The sequence below is a fragment of the Sesamum indicum genome, linkage group LG3 (assembly GCF_000512975.1).
Source record: "Sesamum indicum cultivar Zhongzhi No. 13 linkage group LG3, S_indicum_v1.0, whole genome shotgun sequence".
Classification (NCBI taxonomy): domain Eukaryota; kingdom Viridiplantae; phylum Streptophyta; class Magnoliopsida; order Lamiales; family Pedaliaceae; genus Sesamum; species Sesamum indicum.
The window spans coordinates 13647148-13663444 of NC_026147.1; the positions used below are offsets into that span (position 1 = coordinate 13647148).

General features: G+C 34.3%; 2 protein-coding genes across 5 annotated transcripts; one reads left to right on the forward strand and one right to left on the reverse strand.

Annotated features, from left to right (window-relative positions):
* Positions 1308-9323, forward strand: LOC105158293. 4 transcript variants are annotated; one of them, XM_011075000.2, is made up of 9 exons: positions 1308-1461; positions 2581-4035; positions 4381-4461; positions 4953-5033; positions 6102-6239; positions 6793-6852; positions 6947-7012; positions 7102-7350; positions 7898-9323. In XM_011075000.2, the coding sequence occupies exons 2-9, from the start codon at positions 2766-2768 to the stop codon at positions 8116-8118; spliced, it is 2166 nt and encodes a 721-aa protein (XP_011073302.1). In that variant the 5' UTR covers positions 1308-1461; positions 2581-2765; the 3' UTR covers positions 8119-9323. The 4 variants fall into 4 exon arrangements, with proteins under 4 accessions (XP_011073302.1, XP_011073303.1, XP_011073304.1 ...); XM_011075001.2 differs by having other exon boundaries at positions 6108-6239; XM_011075002.2 differs by lacking the exon at positions 6793-6852.
* On the reverse strand, positions 9053-12628 carry LOC105158294 (proteasome subunit beta type-4-like). Its single transcript, XM_011075003.2, has 7 exons — positions 12470-12628; positions 12295-12359; positions 11982-12058; positions 11115-11244; positions 10832-10991; positions 10548-10733; positions 9053-9368 (listed from the first exon to the last, which is right to left on the reverse strand). The coding sequence occupies exons 1-7, from the start codon at positions 12473-12475 to the stop codon at positions 9255-9257; spliced, it is 738 nt and encodes a 245-aa protein (XP_011073305.1). The 5' UTR covers positions 12476-12628; the 3' UTR covers positions 9053-9254.

A 16297-nucleotide genomic window follows, 5' to 3' on the forward strand; every position in this document is an offset into this window, starting at 1 on the left:
TATTTGCTTCTTACTTTGTTTGGGGATTAGATAAATAGTAAACCAACTTCAGGCATTTCCACAACATAAATCCATAAACTTAATACATATTTAAATACAGTTTTCTATAGCTCTACCTTATTAAATATGAATCATTTTCAAAATAAGTAAACGACATTTTTCTACAACTCTATCTTATTAAAAGTGGGTGACGAGTAATAGTAATACTTAATTGCTCCCTAAATACAACAACATTAATTACATCGTAAAAACAAGAACATGACTATGTAATAGATGCAACAAACACATAAAAACAAAGATCCATACAATCTTACTCCATTAGTACATTTTAAATCATGTGCATACAAATTTGCTCATACCAACTACAAGCTCATGATTTTATAGAGGCTGATACACGATATTGCTACAACTTTGCGTTGGTAGAGCTGGTGAAAGTTAATGCACACAACGTTCATTAATGTCAAGTACGACAAAATTTATTATTAAATTTTTTGAAATGTGTAATATTGATTTAGTACTTGATCTCAGACATTCCATAGCATTATAGAAACTCTTACACCCCACCCCTCAGGGCTTCCACCAATTGAAATGTAAAAGACATTGGTCGTCCTAGGTCACCGTCAATGACGAATTATTTATCAACTATGGAAAAAAGATAAAAATTATTATTAAAAATAAAATAAAAAAATAATATTACATATTTATTCAATCAATTTTTAAATAATTACACATACGATACGACAGCTCGATCCGACTCCACACCTATTACAGCTAAGATGATATTCATACCATATTATAAAAAAGGACATATTCTAACAACTATGAGGGTTTGAGTTTAATTGCAACGAATACAAATCCTCGACAACTTTGCAGTAGTAGAAGTAAGTCACCATCAATGACATATTGTTCATCAATTGCTTAATACCATAAAACTATTATTTAAACAAATAATAAAAATAAAGTATGTAAGTTTACGTAATGTCAATTCAGTACTCAATTTTCCAAATAATTGCGATTTCACCCCCATAATATGCTGTTTAGAACGCGGGAAAAGACGGGACTACGAATTTCCGCGTTAATATCACGCCATCGACGTGTCTAAAAATGCTCAGACTGCTCCATTGGTATTGGACTGTGACAGAGTGAGAAGTCACCATCGATCGTATTAGCACAAGAACACGTCAGCAAATAGCTGAAGCGCCGAAGGGTCTCTTATTCTGACACGTGTGTCGCCCAGCAAAAGCCAAGAGTGGGCCCACAGACCGAACCCTTTAAATCTCTCTCTCTTCACTGCCCTAAGCGCCAAAAGACACCTCTGTCTCATTCTACTACACTTTCTCTCTCGAAAACTCTCTCTCTAAACACTCACTCACTCGTCACTCTCATCGGTCATCACTTAGAAGTCTTTCTTTCATCACCGAACAAAAATTCAATCGACGCCATCCCACCAGTTCGTCGCTGGTATGAAATTGTGAAAACCCCCTTAATCCTTCCCGAACACGGCCTTGTTGAAACTTTTCTATGCTGATGTGTGTGTATGAGTTGTGGATTCATGTACTGATTGCGTTGATTGATGATGTTGTGTTGAGCTATTTCTTGGTAACTGAGGTTGTGTGTGGTCAGGACCCTTTTTTTGGATTTGGATTTTTGGTGTTAGTTGGTGTTGATGTATGAAATCATGGGGTGTTTAGAGTTGCGCTTGATTGAAAAAGAAAATTGTGGTTTCCACGAGTGTGTATATGCTGTCTGCATATCTATAAGCTAAAAGTCCTGCTTTGATTTTGTTTGCCTTTTTTCTTCTCATATGAGATTTAAGGGAAATTTGGAATTTTGATGTTTTGTTCTTTTGAAAGTGTGATACTTTCTGAACTGCTTATATATTCTGAGACACTCGGTCTCGAGTATATGTTTTATAATGGAATGTGTGTATACATGTTTACATGTACAAGTGTCTTGCTAATTGTGTCTTCTTCTTCTCCTCCTCCTCCTTTTGGCAACTTCTACTTTTTGTGAGGGAGAAGGTTAGTTTTTATGTGGTGTTTATTTGAGAGACTTGTAACTTGTCCTTTCATTATTATTGTTCCTTTTATTGCAATGACTTCTGCTCTTTCTCCTTTTTGTATAGCTATTTCTGTCAATGAAAGTGTATGGCTGTTTTTTTAACAAATCCTGTTGATTCTTATTCTTGATTTCAAAGCTCAAATTAAGTTTTCTGGGCCTATGGAAAGTGCTCCTTAATTAGGAGAAGAGAAAACACTCACACACATAGAGATATTTCTGAAAGTGTGTACATTTGTTAAATGATGCGTCTCGGTTTTATGCCAGATAATTCAAACCATGCATTTTGCTTTTTAATCCCATTTTTTTGGTATTTTATTGATTTTTTTTTGGGTTGTATCCATCAACCATATTTTCAGAGTTGTACAGCTGCATAGAATATTTTCGAGCACCAGGAGTATTTGAAGTTATGTTTTGATTTGTTAAAATTGTTTGTCAAAGTTCATCAGTGTGGAAGAAAAGATTGTTGACCCATATCTTTGTAACTATACAGCTCATGCCCCTTTTTGTCATATGGCACAGGTTCCCCATCTCTTCATCCTCTGCATCAATGTCAGTGCAAAGTTGCTTAAATTTTTTTGAAAGAAGCATGAGAAATGCAGTGTTCCTGCATCATGCCAGAAGAGTTTAAATTGTTGCTTTGATCATCTGTGCATCTGCTTTGCCTTATGCATTAGACTACCCAACATTTTGATTAGAACAAACAAATGGGATGTGGAAATCCACCTTCTGCGACTGCTCCGAAGGAAGAGCAGGACAAATTTTCTCTCACTACTAAACCCATTGGAGCTGATCGTGGTGGTCAGACTCATGGTGCTAATAGCTTTGGAGCTGATATTATGAATTTCCCATTTATTTCACTTGGTTATACTCATTTTGCTCAGCATGAAGGAGATTGTCTGTCGTACCCAGAGTGCAAGAATGGGAATAATCGGTTGGGTGGTTATAGGAATCTCAATTGCTTAAATTACAAGACTGATACAAATTTGATGAGTGTCAGAAGTGACATGTCCGATTTCCACAGAGAATCTGCAATCTCGTATCCTGACTCGAGCATTAATGAACTTTGTCATGCAACTGATAGAAATAATGCTATCAAGTCAGATTCTTTGATGAACACAGCTTTCTCTTCTATGGATTCTCACAAAACAGCCGTTCAGATGAACTTCATTCCGCAGAGGTGTGAGGCTACCACAGGTTATCCTATAAAGGCCCATGGAACAGAAGCAAAGAAGGTCAAAATTAGCGGATCACAGATGAGGGGAAAATATTCTTCTTCAGAATGTAGCTCATCGGTGTTGCCGCTTGTGGATAATTTTCCTGTTACAGGAAATAAAAATGATCTCAACATTGTTCCTCTTCCATTTAGTTCTCCACAAAATGTCGATTGGAAGTTTCTTACTCTTGGAATTGGAGGTGGTACAGAAATTGGATCCAATACTATTTTCAGCTCTCGAGAAATTGCCAGTAAATTGGAGGATGCTGTTTCTTCCCAATCTAAGAGTGCTCTTGTTGGACAAAGTCCGATGAACCCCTTCAGTCTTGCTCACTTAACGGGTAGAGCTGCAAGGATACAAACTAATGCTGGTCGATTATCAAGTTCAGCATCTAATTTGGCTGGCAGGATATCCACTTCTTATGGAGGTGGACTTATCGGAGATACCAGTACCAGAAATCCAATGCCGTTTCCTAGCTTGCAAACACCACAAGCTGCTCCGCAGTTGAATTTTTCAGCAAAACATGATACTTCTGTATTTGACTCGACTGCATCTTCATTGCCTTTCAGAAGCACATTAATCTCTCAACCTGAATGTGTTACCCGGCAACCAGAAATAACTAACTCCACAAATTTTGCAAGCCAATCTGTATCCCGACAGCAGGACTGTGGAAGAAGTTCCATTAATATCTCATGCAAATCTTCAAGAAATTACCTTCGGGACAGGCATAGAGGAAGCTCCATTAGCCATGCACAATTAGGTGACTCATATTTATCATTTCTTTTTCTGACAATATCTGAGTATGACATTGATCTGTGAACACTTAACATTCAGTTTCAGCCATGTGCTCATCTTTCCTGTCATTTCCTAAACCAGTGTAAACTAAAATTAGAGTTCAGAAAATGACCAATCAAAACCAATTAAAGCAAGTCATCCTATGAAAACTTTTTGACACCAAATGTATCGCCTTATCTTTTTCTAGGAGTGAGATGGTGAACATTTTTCTTATCAGAATATGTTCAATCATCAACCATGGAATTGTGGCCGACTCCTACAAATGAGTTGTGCTTTTCTAAATAGTTCTGTTTTGAACTTTTTCTTACAGGAGAACTTATTCCACTGACCGAAGGTGGAGGAACTGAAAGTGGTGCTGGTATTTGTTTGCCAGGAAGTATTCAGCCAGTTGGTAAGAGTGTATCTCATTTTTATCAGCACTTGCACTCATGAAGACCATCATCTCTAAGTTTCTGGTCGAAAAGCGGGAGAAGGAATGGGTAGAAAATTTATTTGATGTACCGACTAATATCAACCATTATAGATTTCTACAAATCGGATGTACTTTCCTGAACAGTTATATTTTGGACTTTTCTTCTAGAAAAACTAGTTGCAATGGCCAAAGGTGGAAGAACTCAAAATAGAACTGATGTTTGTTTTTCACTGAGTGCTCAACTAGTTGGTATTGATCTGTTTCATTTTTGTCAGCACTTATGCTGATTATAACCTTTACTTCCAAGTTTTTGGTTAATCAGTGGGACATAGGGAATGGGATAGAATATTTATGTGATGTGTTCACTAATATCAACTATTAATATATGGTTAGCTCATTGAAAAACTCTTTTACTCTCTATATATATTGGTTTCTTTTCTAAAATGTTTTATTGTGCCCTTAATACACAGGACGTGTGATTTCACTAGCAGAAGGTACCAGAGTAGAAGTTCCTGTAATTGGTTCTTCCCCACCAAGTGTTCAAGTAGTTGGTAAGCACATTTAGCAGTTCCAATTATGTTTGAATCAGTAATATCAGCACGAGAAGTTTTATTCTCTATCAATTTTACTAAAAATGCTCACATTCACCTTGAGAACACAGAAGTGGCATTTTGTTTGACATGCCATCTAGAACTAAGGTGCTGATGGAGTTTCAGAATTTAATAAATTAAGTTGAATACAATATAATAAAGTGTATATTTGAAGGACTGGATTTGATTAGAGTAGGCTGATTTGTCCGTGGTACTTCGTCTGGAACTTTTTATGCATAGAAGAGTCTGAGAAGAGCCATTATTGATTAGGAACCAAAATGGATATATTTACATTGTTGCATAATATAAATAAATACCTGGTACTTCCAGTTTACAGTTTTTGTTTTTCTAAATTTAAGCTGCATACAATGTCCTTTTCTTAGATTAAAATTGAAGACAATATCCATTGTATCTTGGAGGAGTTGATATGATTATCAATGAGATGATATCATGGATTATGGTACCTGAGTCATCTGAAACTTCTTCTCTAAGGAGGATTGAGAAGAGCCCTTAGTAGTGAAGAGAGCAAAAATGGATGTATAGTACCATATTTATGCTTTTATAGAGTATAATATAAACAAATACCTGGTTGGTGCCAGTTTAAAATTTTTTTCCTTCTGGTGGGAATTATTTTCCTGGGGAAAGAACAAGGTTTAGAATGTAGGATGAGTATCAGAAAACAATATTAAATTCTTCTTTCTCAGTCTGTCTGATAAAGTTCTACGTAATAAGTTATTCAACTATAGCCTAATGTACAGTCAAGTTTCTTTTAGCAGTGGTTGTCCAGCATTTTGTCGACGCTTTCTAGCATTAACGTGTAAGCTTCTTTTATAAGTAATTATCTAAGTTTAGCATGTAGCATATTAGTACCAAAAAAACAAAAAAGCATGTAGCGTATTAGTATTTAAAATGGTATGGCTTTATTTACTGCTTTGGAAATGTAAATCTGTGGTTACTGTTAGGCTTTTCATGAGTTTCTCTTTTATTGGGGGCATTTGCATACTTCTCACAGTGTTGGTTCTGTTCAAGCCCCAGGGAATAGTTTATTTCCTAAGAGAATTGGGTTCCAGGTCTCAAAAGGTAGCACTTTTGAGTCTGCTGCTGGACCATTTCCTAAGAGGCTAGGAGTTCAACTTAATGATTTTGCTACAGCTCGAACAGGCAAAGGTGTGTTTTTACCCATCAATCAGACATGTTATGTAAGTAGTTTGACATCATTTTTAGTCTCATATTTAGAATCTATTTCTCTTTGTTAAACTTCTGGGTTCTGAATTTGAATTATGTTCTCCAAGTTTTACCCAAATGGAATTTCCACTGAATGGCAAGAGAAAGTACTAGAGAACTTTGCTTAGAATGAAATGTTTCTTTGTCTAAAGCAACAGGCTATTGCTGCTACTAGAAACACGCATTAGTTCATCCATTCATCTGATTGTAGATGTGGTACAATAATGTTGAACATATGTCAAAAGTTATGCATGCTGGTTAAAAATAAATAAATACTACCAAAGCAAAGCCAAGGAAGGTCCTGGGTCTGTCAGCCTTGACAAAAGGAACTGGAGAAACTCAAAATTATGGATTCATTATTATTTTCAAAACCGTGTTCGAACTTCCTTTTAACATTGGTATTTGCTTGTCAACTTTGTTTCTTGTGGTTGTCTTGCTTCAGTAGTCGTGGCAATGTCTGATTTTTGCATGGTTTCCATACTTCTATTTCTACCAGGGCTTTCTCCAGTCAATTTGGCTGCTCAGGTTAATCCCTGTAGGCCCGCTTTACCCTCGGGTAATACTGTGAAACTGTAGTCCACGATGGGCCTTCTGTTAGGCTGTTGCTCTTAAGTAGATCTTTTGATGTAATATGCCATTGATCAATATAGGTCAACATCAGCATGGCGTCCCGGCTCAATTGTCGAAGGATTTCCCTAGAGTTGATTGTTCTAATGGTATCTATTGTCATCCACTTCCAATGTACGTTATAATTACAGGAGAAAATTCTTGTGGTAATGGTTGTAAATTTTCTTCCACCTTACAGGTGAGGTTATTCCTGTTGCAAAACTTGATGTAAGGCCTCAGGTTACTCCTTTTGTTTCTCATCCATCTTTGAAAAGGCAAGCAACTGAAAATTCTCCAGATGCATGCCTGGGTCAACATAGGAAATTCTTTCCTCGACCTATCATACATCATTCAGTAGCCCACCAAAGGCAGATCATTCCAGCTATTCCGGTCTCTATTCCAGCAACAGTTCATATTCCACCTGCCCCTCTTCACGTAAAATGGCAAGGTAGGAGTAGCTATTCGCTCTTTCTTATGCCATTAATATTTTATCAAAACAACAGAAGTAAAATATTTATGAGTTTTTGGGTAGTTTTGAAGTTCGTCTTTCTCTAATTAACAAGTTTAACATTACATCATGGTCATATGTCTGCCAGTATTATTTTTCTTGAGAAGTGCATTGATCTTGACTTACCGCTCTTGGGGGTTGGATTGCATTCAAGTCCTTGTTTTTCTTTTAATGTTTCACCTCTTGTATATGGATGGTGCAAATGTTTGGCCTTGAATTTTTTGTTTTCTTATCCCCCTCCTCTGACCACATTTATCAGATAGTGGATAGAGGCGTGGAGAGTGGACACTTTTAAATGATTCTTTACAGAAATTTAATTGTCTTTAAAATTTGATCGCTATTTGCATATCATTTCCTTAGTGATATTTTCTGCATCCAGGGTAAAACTAAGTCATGCAAGTTTTTATGATGCAACTCCTATATGTTCTTTGATCTTAATGCAATGATCGGCACAAACAACTAACATGGCAATTACACATGTTTGCAGGTTTTGATGCACCCCTTGAACCAACTGGGCACAAGTGTCTCTTGTGCAAGAGGGATCTCTCATTTACAGCAGAAGGGCCAGTGTATCAGCCTGCTATTCCACCAGCTGTTGCTGTTCTACCTTGTGGCCATACATTTCATGATCAGTGCTTGCAAGTGATCACTCCGGAAAACCAAGCAAAAAGTCCTCCTTGCATACCTTGTGCCATTGGTGAAACATAGTTTCTTGTTGCGCATGATTATATCTCAAATTTTGCTGCTGGGGAGTTGACAAAGGTAAAAATTGGAATTCTTTTGTTGCTGCTGGAGCTAGGTATAGTTCATGGAACTGTACATAGATATGCCCCTTAGTCCCATATTGGTGGTTAGTATACCTATATTGTGAAAGTGTAAGTGTAATGTGCGTACTGCCTTGCTGTCAGTACAAGAGATCCTACTCTTATTAGCTTAAAGACAATCCTTTAGGTTTTGCCCAAACTCTTCTATCTTCTTGCAAGGCAGCAATTTTTTTTGTGTTCTGTGCAAAAACTTGTGTTATCATCCTAAAACTGCAAAGTTTTTCCTTCGTTATTAAAATTAATAGGGTTCAAATGGGAAGTCTCAACGGTTCAACCAGCAATAGTTATTTGCACAGCATGCCTTGTCATTCATTATTGTAGCATGATAACAATTGACGGTATCAAGACATTATCTCATTTTCGACATTCCCTATACCATAATTGAATTGCAATAACAATAATTCATGTTCTCAAGAGCCCACTACCGTATGTGGTACCGTCTCCAGGTTGGGCGAGCAGGACGTCCATGAAACCAGAGCTGTCCGGCTTCTGCTGATATGAGAAGTTGTTATAGACTATTACACATAGTGCCCTGAAAGAAAATTTGTATAGACTATTGCATAAATATCTGACATGCCAACATACAATTGTCTGAGTTTATTTGGAGATTAAATAATTGAATTCTACAAGCTGTTTTCCTAAAGTATAATACAGTACTTGCGATTCTGCAGGTCCTAAAAACAAGACCGTATTTCATATAACATACTAACAATTTAAGATTTGCTAGGCCACAAGAGAATATCACGTCTAGATTGATGGGGTTCAAAGTGAAAGGCCATGCAAATAGCTGTATGAACCATGAGAACCACAACATCAAATTTGCAAGGGGGGAAAAAACTTCATTTAATGGATTTTGTCCAAACATATAGCAAGAAGTCTAAGAAAGGTTTCTTAGACAAACACAAGAAGTGCAAACTTAGAATAGATTACACAGATCTAGCCTGTACTCAGTACAAGGTCAAACAGGATGAACCTGCTGCAAACTTGGTGAGTGCATAATGTATCTTGGGACTCATTTAACTACCACGAGCCTTCAGCACCCACAGTAGGATTCTGAAAAGCATTGAAATTCCAAAATGTCTTCAATGAGTATGGCGGAAAAACTGCGACACCGTCCTCTGTGATTCTTGCAATCTGTGATTTATAACCAACCGTAAGGGGCACACTAAAAGGAGTAATATATCAATAAAAAGAAAGTTCAACAATAAGTATCCTAGATGAAGTGCAGCCCCATAAGAAATACAAATATAGGTAATATTACAAGAAACATGTTTCAGATCTGCCATTTAACTTCAAATCTTGTGTATGTTCCCTCTACCCTATTATTCACCATTAAACTCCCATTCTACCTGTAATTGTACCTTTAAGTCAATTATTCTCCATAGTAGGTCACAAGTTTGACCTTTTATTAGAAGTAGATTGATCCTATAAACCAATAACATCTAAAGTTCTGTCAATATTTATTTTAAAATACACTCCGTGAATTCACACATTTGAATCTAGATTCATTCTGCATATCTAGCAGTCAACTTCTAGAATCCGTTCAATTGGAAAGCATTGGCATGGGTTCGTTCATCACCCACCCTCTATCATGCATGCACCCCAAATGAATCTAGAGAAGTGGCATGGCCTTGAAATTCTCAACATACTCTATGCAGTTATATTTCCCCTCTAATTCAGGCATATCCACAAAATCACACCATTAATTTTTCATGAAAGAAATCTGGTCAGTTTGTGAGGAACAAAGCTACAGCTTCTCCAGTTGGATTTCTTTTCTATTTCAAGCCTTCTGGAAATAAAGAGCCAAAGCTAGAACTTTTCTAGTTGGATTTCTTTTTCTATGTTCTGGGTCATTCTTGTTCGAATATTCTTACCTTCATACTAATTTTTGCACCTACATTCATTTCAGGGAACATAATCTAGTTGAAACGACCAGACAACAAGAATCACCCACTGTTGTTACAACCATGACTGAAAAGTACATAGACAAAGATCACTTTACGACAATGAACAACTCCCTGGAACCCTCCAGATGCGACTTATAGGCTATAGCAACTATCTCAGCTAAAGTAACAGAAAAATAATGGTGACTATCACGAAGATGAACGAAAACAAAATATCACAATTAACCAAATAATTTTTGGAAAGATTTCTATTTCCCAGAGTACCTCTCAGATCTCTTAAAGTGAAAACAATGGACAAAATGACAACCTTAAGGTGTTTGAAAACCATTATTAGCAATATGACCTAAAAATGAGTACCATATGTTTAAGGAGCTACTTTCAAACATTTCACTTTGAGGATGAATCAAACCTGAAGCTTGTTGACAGCTGATCTATCCCGATACAGAAGTACACGCATGCATTTCTCCAGTAGTTTTACACCTTCTTCAAATGTCAAGTTCTCATGCCATTCATCACGTAGAATAGGACGTGCTAGGTGATTTCCAAATCCAGTTGCAACATGGTTGTCCTCATAATGTACACCAATCATGTTAACCTAAAATTATACCACATAAAGCAAATAAGAGCACAAGGAAACCAGACCACCTCTCAGCTGCACCTCAAAAAAGATTAGCATATAACAATTTGACGTACCGTTCCAAGATGCTTCTGTCCATTTTTAACTCCACCAAGTACAAGTGAGTTCCACAATGGGTTGAACTTATTACGACGATTATACATAACCCGGGTTAAATAGTTATGGACCTCTTTAGGACCCAAGGAGTTCCCATCATCCCACATATTATCATACAAGCTACATTCACAAAACAGAGTTAGAATTTCCCATAACGCATACAAGCATCATCATCAACCAACCCAACTTAAAGCATTAATGAGAAAGACATGAAATATCCTTTAAAATTTTTCCAATACATACATTAGCTCATCAAGATATCGCATTATCTCCTGAAAATCACTGATCTCACCACTAGCACCAATTATAGAATGTTTTCCCACTGACTTTAGTCGCTCAACAGTTTTATAGCGAAGAGTGGACCCATAAGAACCTGTTAAACGAAATCATTAGAAAAACACTCACACGACTACGGATTTAGTGAAGGTAAATGAGTATCGGTAAGTGAAGTAATCAACAATGAGAAGAGTGTTGCAAGCTAACTTTTCAAGGACAAGAGGTGAATATCTTCCTGCAAACAATACATATTGATATTGGGGGGCGTATTGTACCAACCAACCTTTTTATCACAGCTCAATTAACGACATTGTCACCAGTTCCAAGAAATAAAGGTGTCACCTATCGGCCCATATTCAATATATCAAACTTTTATCATTACAATTCCATAGGGAAGTCGGTGGTTAGCTAGAAACTTCCGGTTGATTAAGTGCATATTTCAGCATGACTTGCAAAAATTCATATTGGGTCAGAAAATGTTTCCTTTTTCTCTGATCTTTTGCAAAAGATAATTAAATGAGGTTTATCTTAGCACATTAACAGAAACATGTCAAGTTCAATGATCAGATTACCATTATATACCTTTACCGGCGGATGCATCCAAAATCCAATACAAATGCTAAGCCAATCATTTACTGAGAGACCCATATCCAACATGCATGGGCTTTTCTTCAGTGAAATATTCTCTTTCTTGTCTGGAGCTAATCATTTCAATTTCTCATAATTCAAATAATTCCCTAAAATTTAATTAGAATTTCTGATACTGCCAAAACAGTCTCCTCCACAACATGTAGATTATCTTAAAAATCAAAACAAGATGAAAGAGTATTCAACCTCCCATATCAGCAGCCAAGAGAATGCCATCTTTGTACTTTATGCCAACAACTGAGGTCCCAGTCACGTACGGATACCTATGCCATAAAACTCAGCTTCATCACAAACTCCATAAAATCCACCCACCCAAACCCCAGGAAAGCCGAGGGCAGCCAGGAACAAAAGCAGCTGCTCACATTACCTCATAGATATAGAAAGTATAAACCTTCAAAAAGGGGATAGTTAAAACCCTAGTTTGCTAGCACTCTAATCAAATTAAACAATCAGATCTTCACAAGAAGACTGTGTCCGATCAGAGAGAGAGAAAACATACAGAGTTCTCTGAGAATCCGCATTGGAGGCGAGCAAATTGTTCATAGCTGGAGCTGAATCGGCCACCTGCAACCATTTAAATTCCCAAAGTTAATCAAACAAAAAACAAGAAAAATAAAAATAGACGGCCATCTATTAACACTTTAAACAACAAAAATAAATCAGACGACACTCACATTCATCTTCGTAGTACCAGGATTTGACGAACTGAAGAGATTTAACTAAATTCTTTCTTCCTGAATTTGAGCAATTTTGATCTTCCTACAAAGTGCTCTCTACTCCGTATGCTACTGTATGAACAAAGCTTTCCCTTCTCTCAAGAAACCACTGGGCCTGGGCCACCGGTTGAACAAATTGGGCTCTAAACTCGGCCCATGAAAGCAGTTAAGAAGATGGGATGTTTGCAACGTCGTCTGTTTTTTAAGGTGAGAAAGAAAAAATTACACTTTTTGTCCCATAAAATATGAGCTATTGCATCTTTGGTCCTCACTTTACTGATTAATATTTTTATTCCCACAGAATTATTAAATATTACAAATATAGTCTCAAAATTTAACAAATTTGGTCCCACTTGATCAGTAGATGAGACCATGTGTGCAATTTTTTTTAATTTTATGAGATAAAAATGTTAATTCAGTAAAATATGGGATCAAAAGTACAAATCAAATTATGTTCTATAGTACTAAAAGTATATTTTTTTCATGATAATAAATTGTAAAAGAAAATTATAAATTAAGCAGTTGTGAAAATTGAGAGTGTTTTGATACAAAAATAAAAATTAAAAAAAAAAAGACGAAATATTTTGTGAAACGACTCAATATTATAATTTTATCAATAAGTTGCAGAAGCCATAAATTGATGAGGAACTGCATATGCTTTTGATTTAAATCAATTGTGAGGATGTTTGGTTGAGCATATTAAGCTCTTCAAAATATCTTATAAGATGTTTGACAATTTATAAATTTTATAGAATTTTAAAATAAGATGTTTAGGATTTTATAAACTCTTTTTTTTTCGCAAAAAAAAAAAAGGTAAGCTCCGCCCATCATTTATTGTAAAATCTTTTATGTTTTTTAATTTTAAAATACAATACAAGACAGCAATATTTTCACAATTTCAGTAGTATTTTATTTTTATCCTTCATATAAATTGATGTATTTTCTCCTCCCGCATCAAAGCAAAAATATCGATTTGTATGATTATAAATTGTAATAATTTGATGTTTTTTTTTATTTTTTATTACAATATAAAGAGTTTACCATATAAGCTCTAGCATCTTACTTATTCAAACACTTTAAAATTTTATGTTTAAGGTTTTAAAATATTTTACAAGACGTAGGAACTTATAAGAGTTCCACATAAGTTTAACCGAACACCCTATTTATTTAACCGGTTGAAAAATAAAAGTTTAAAGAAAAATATTTTTTATTTTATTTTCAACAATGTATTATTAAATATTTATTTTAAGAAATAATTACACTGCCATCCTCCGATACTTGGTGTAATCATACGTAAATCTTCTGTAGTTTGACAATTACATATAGTACCTCTAACGTTTGTTTCTGTTTAATAAATAGACCATTACGCTAGTCAAATAATTTTTATTAATATGCTATCCAACTTTTTCTATACAACTAGCAGTCGAGCACACTCGACACATGTGCATAATGTGAAAACAACACAGTATTTATGCATGGAATTATAGTAATATGTTTGTGACTAACAAATTGAAGTATATATATTTTTATAATAGAATCAATAAATAAAATCATATACAAATATTTAAAAATAATAAAAATCAATAGAAGATAGGTGCTACTAGTCATTATCTTATGAGTGAAATTGCATTAACTCATAAGCCTAAGGGATATATTTAAGGAGACAAGAATAAGTGCATTTTTGTACATTTATTTATTGCATACTTAATTAATCCTAATATCGAATAATTGAACTGATTTTTGCATTAATTACATCTTAACTCCATTTGAAATAGTATAATCACACTTTATTCCATCTAAATTTGGAAATTAAACTTAAATCCACTTATAAAATACTTTGATTATAATCGCACCCTACCCTCACGATTTTGGTACAAAAAGATCGATATCAGCAAAACTTATGTGAACTTTCAATTTTGTTCCCCTTCCAAAGGTCGTTATACTCTAAAATACCTTCAGGAATATTTTAAAACTTATATAACTAATGGTACGTAAATAAATGCAATAAAATATTACTTCAGAATTATAGTGGTTGGAGGTCGAGAAAGTAACATCTTTTTGTAGTTTTCTATCTTTGTAGGTTTGAAGAAATTACAAATAACTCATTAATTTTAATAACGGGTTCATTTCATTAGTCCTCATCAGGTTTTTATTCAATTTTGGTGGTGAATTGACCAGAATGACATTTTGAATTATGAATTATAATTATATATATATTTTTAAAATTTTAAAAATATTTTTATGGACTACTTAATATTTTATGCGAATTATTTATTTTTACCCACCCAGCCAAGAGTTGTGGGAGTTGGAGAGAGAGAGAGAAATAGAAAGTTGAAAAGAAATAAAAACGAGAAGTTGAAGAGAGAGAAAAATAATTCTGAATAAATAAGAACGTCAGATCATAAAATTTGAACAACAAAATGATGCTCACTAATTATATAGAGGTATAGATAATATTAAATAACAATAAAAACTGAAGACACAAATATCTCTTACCTCATGCAAAATTACAGGTACACCCACAAGGGGCGTTTTTGGATAATGATGTTTCGAGATGTTTGTGTAAGCTTTTGTCCTAAAATAAAGGGCATAATTGTAATTATAACTACATATCAAATAATATATTTATAATATTACTGAAAATAAAAACTATTTATGTATTTGAACTTAATGTGAAAGAGTTTGGCCGTAATTTGCCCTAAAAGCTGACAATCAATCATCACTTTATCACACTAATCTCCCTATTGAAGTTATTCTTTGTAGGATCCACAAACAAAAACAAAGAAAGGAAAGACTTGAGAAAGAGGCAAACCCTGTGTAGTTTTAGATCATCTTCATGTTTGTAATAAGGCCAACTGCACATGATTTTCGCTTAATCTCCGCTTTATATCTGTTTAATTATTATATTTTGAAATAAATACAGTTATTTATCGTATTCTTAGAGTATTTTATTTCATGATATAATTTATTGTAAGTATATTTAAATACGATTAATAAGATTTGGAATCATAAAATCATGATGCATTCACCATATGAATATATGGAGTGCACTTAGCTAGTATTTACGTATAAATAAATCGCATTCTTAATAATTTTCAAACTTATGAGAAATAAGTTTGAAAATAAAATTTATGTATAAACGATGAATGAACACAAAATAACAAAATATTAAATATACATCAATATACAGATCGATTATATATACAGAATTAATTAGACAAATTCTAAGTTAAATCAATATATTTTTTTAAAAGTATGTAATTTAAATAGACAACATTTGTACATAAATGGAATTCGGATTAAGAACATGGTTTTCAACCTTACATTTAAATTCAGAAAAGCACAATTAAACCTTGAAAACTAAATTATTACACCATTTGACCTCTATAGTAAACAAGAAAATCTTAATTAAGGATTCTTGAAATTATGTTTTACATTCAACTATTTCTAAATTGCAACACAACCATCGATACGTATACAAATCTTTATGTTGTTAATCACAATAATTTCTCTCATTTTTAATTGTTGGACACGTAATATAACGATCTCACTGTAATTAAATTGCAACAAACTATTCTCCATTCTTGAAATCATTACAAAAATAAAATTTTTTGTATACGAATCAACAAATACTCATCTGTTATATTGACCCTCCTGTAATTAAATCGCAATCAACTATTTTTTATTCTTGAAATCATTATAAAAACAAACTTTTTGTATATAAATGCACAATATTCATTTGTTATAACGATCCAACTGTAATTAAGTCGCAATCAACCATTCTTA

Bases quoted from the DNA above. Each gene is read 5' to 3' on its own strand.
- LOC105158294 (XM_011075003.2), bottom strand. The intron at 10,734-10,831 runs GTACGTCAAATT...GTATAATTTTAG, and splicing joins GACAGAAGCATCTTGGAACG to GTTAACATGATTGGTGTACA. The intron at 9,369-10,547 runs GTTTGATTCATC...TATAAATCACAG, and splicing joins CAGCTGTCAACAAGCTTCAG to ATTGCAAGAATCACAGAGGA.
- LOC105158293 (XM_011075000.2), top strand. From the start codon at position 2,766: ATGGGATGTGGAAATCCACCTTCTGCGACTGCTCCGAAGGAAGAGCAG. The intron at 4,036-4,380 runs GTGACTCATATT...TTTTTCTTACAG, and splicing joins CATTAGCCATGCACAATTAG to GAGAACTTATTCCACTGACC. The intron at 4,462-4,952 runs GTAAGAGTGTAT...CTTAATACACAG, and splicing joins AGGAAGTATTCAGCCAGTTG to GACGTGTGATTTCACTAGCA.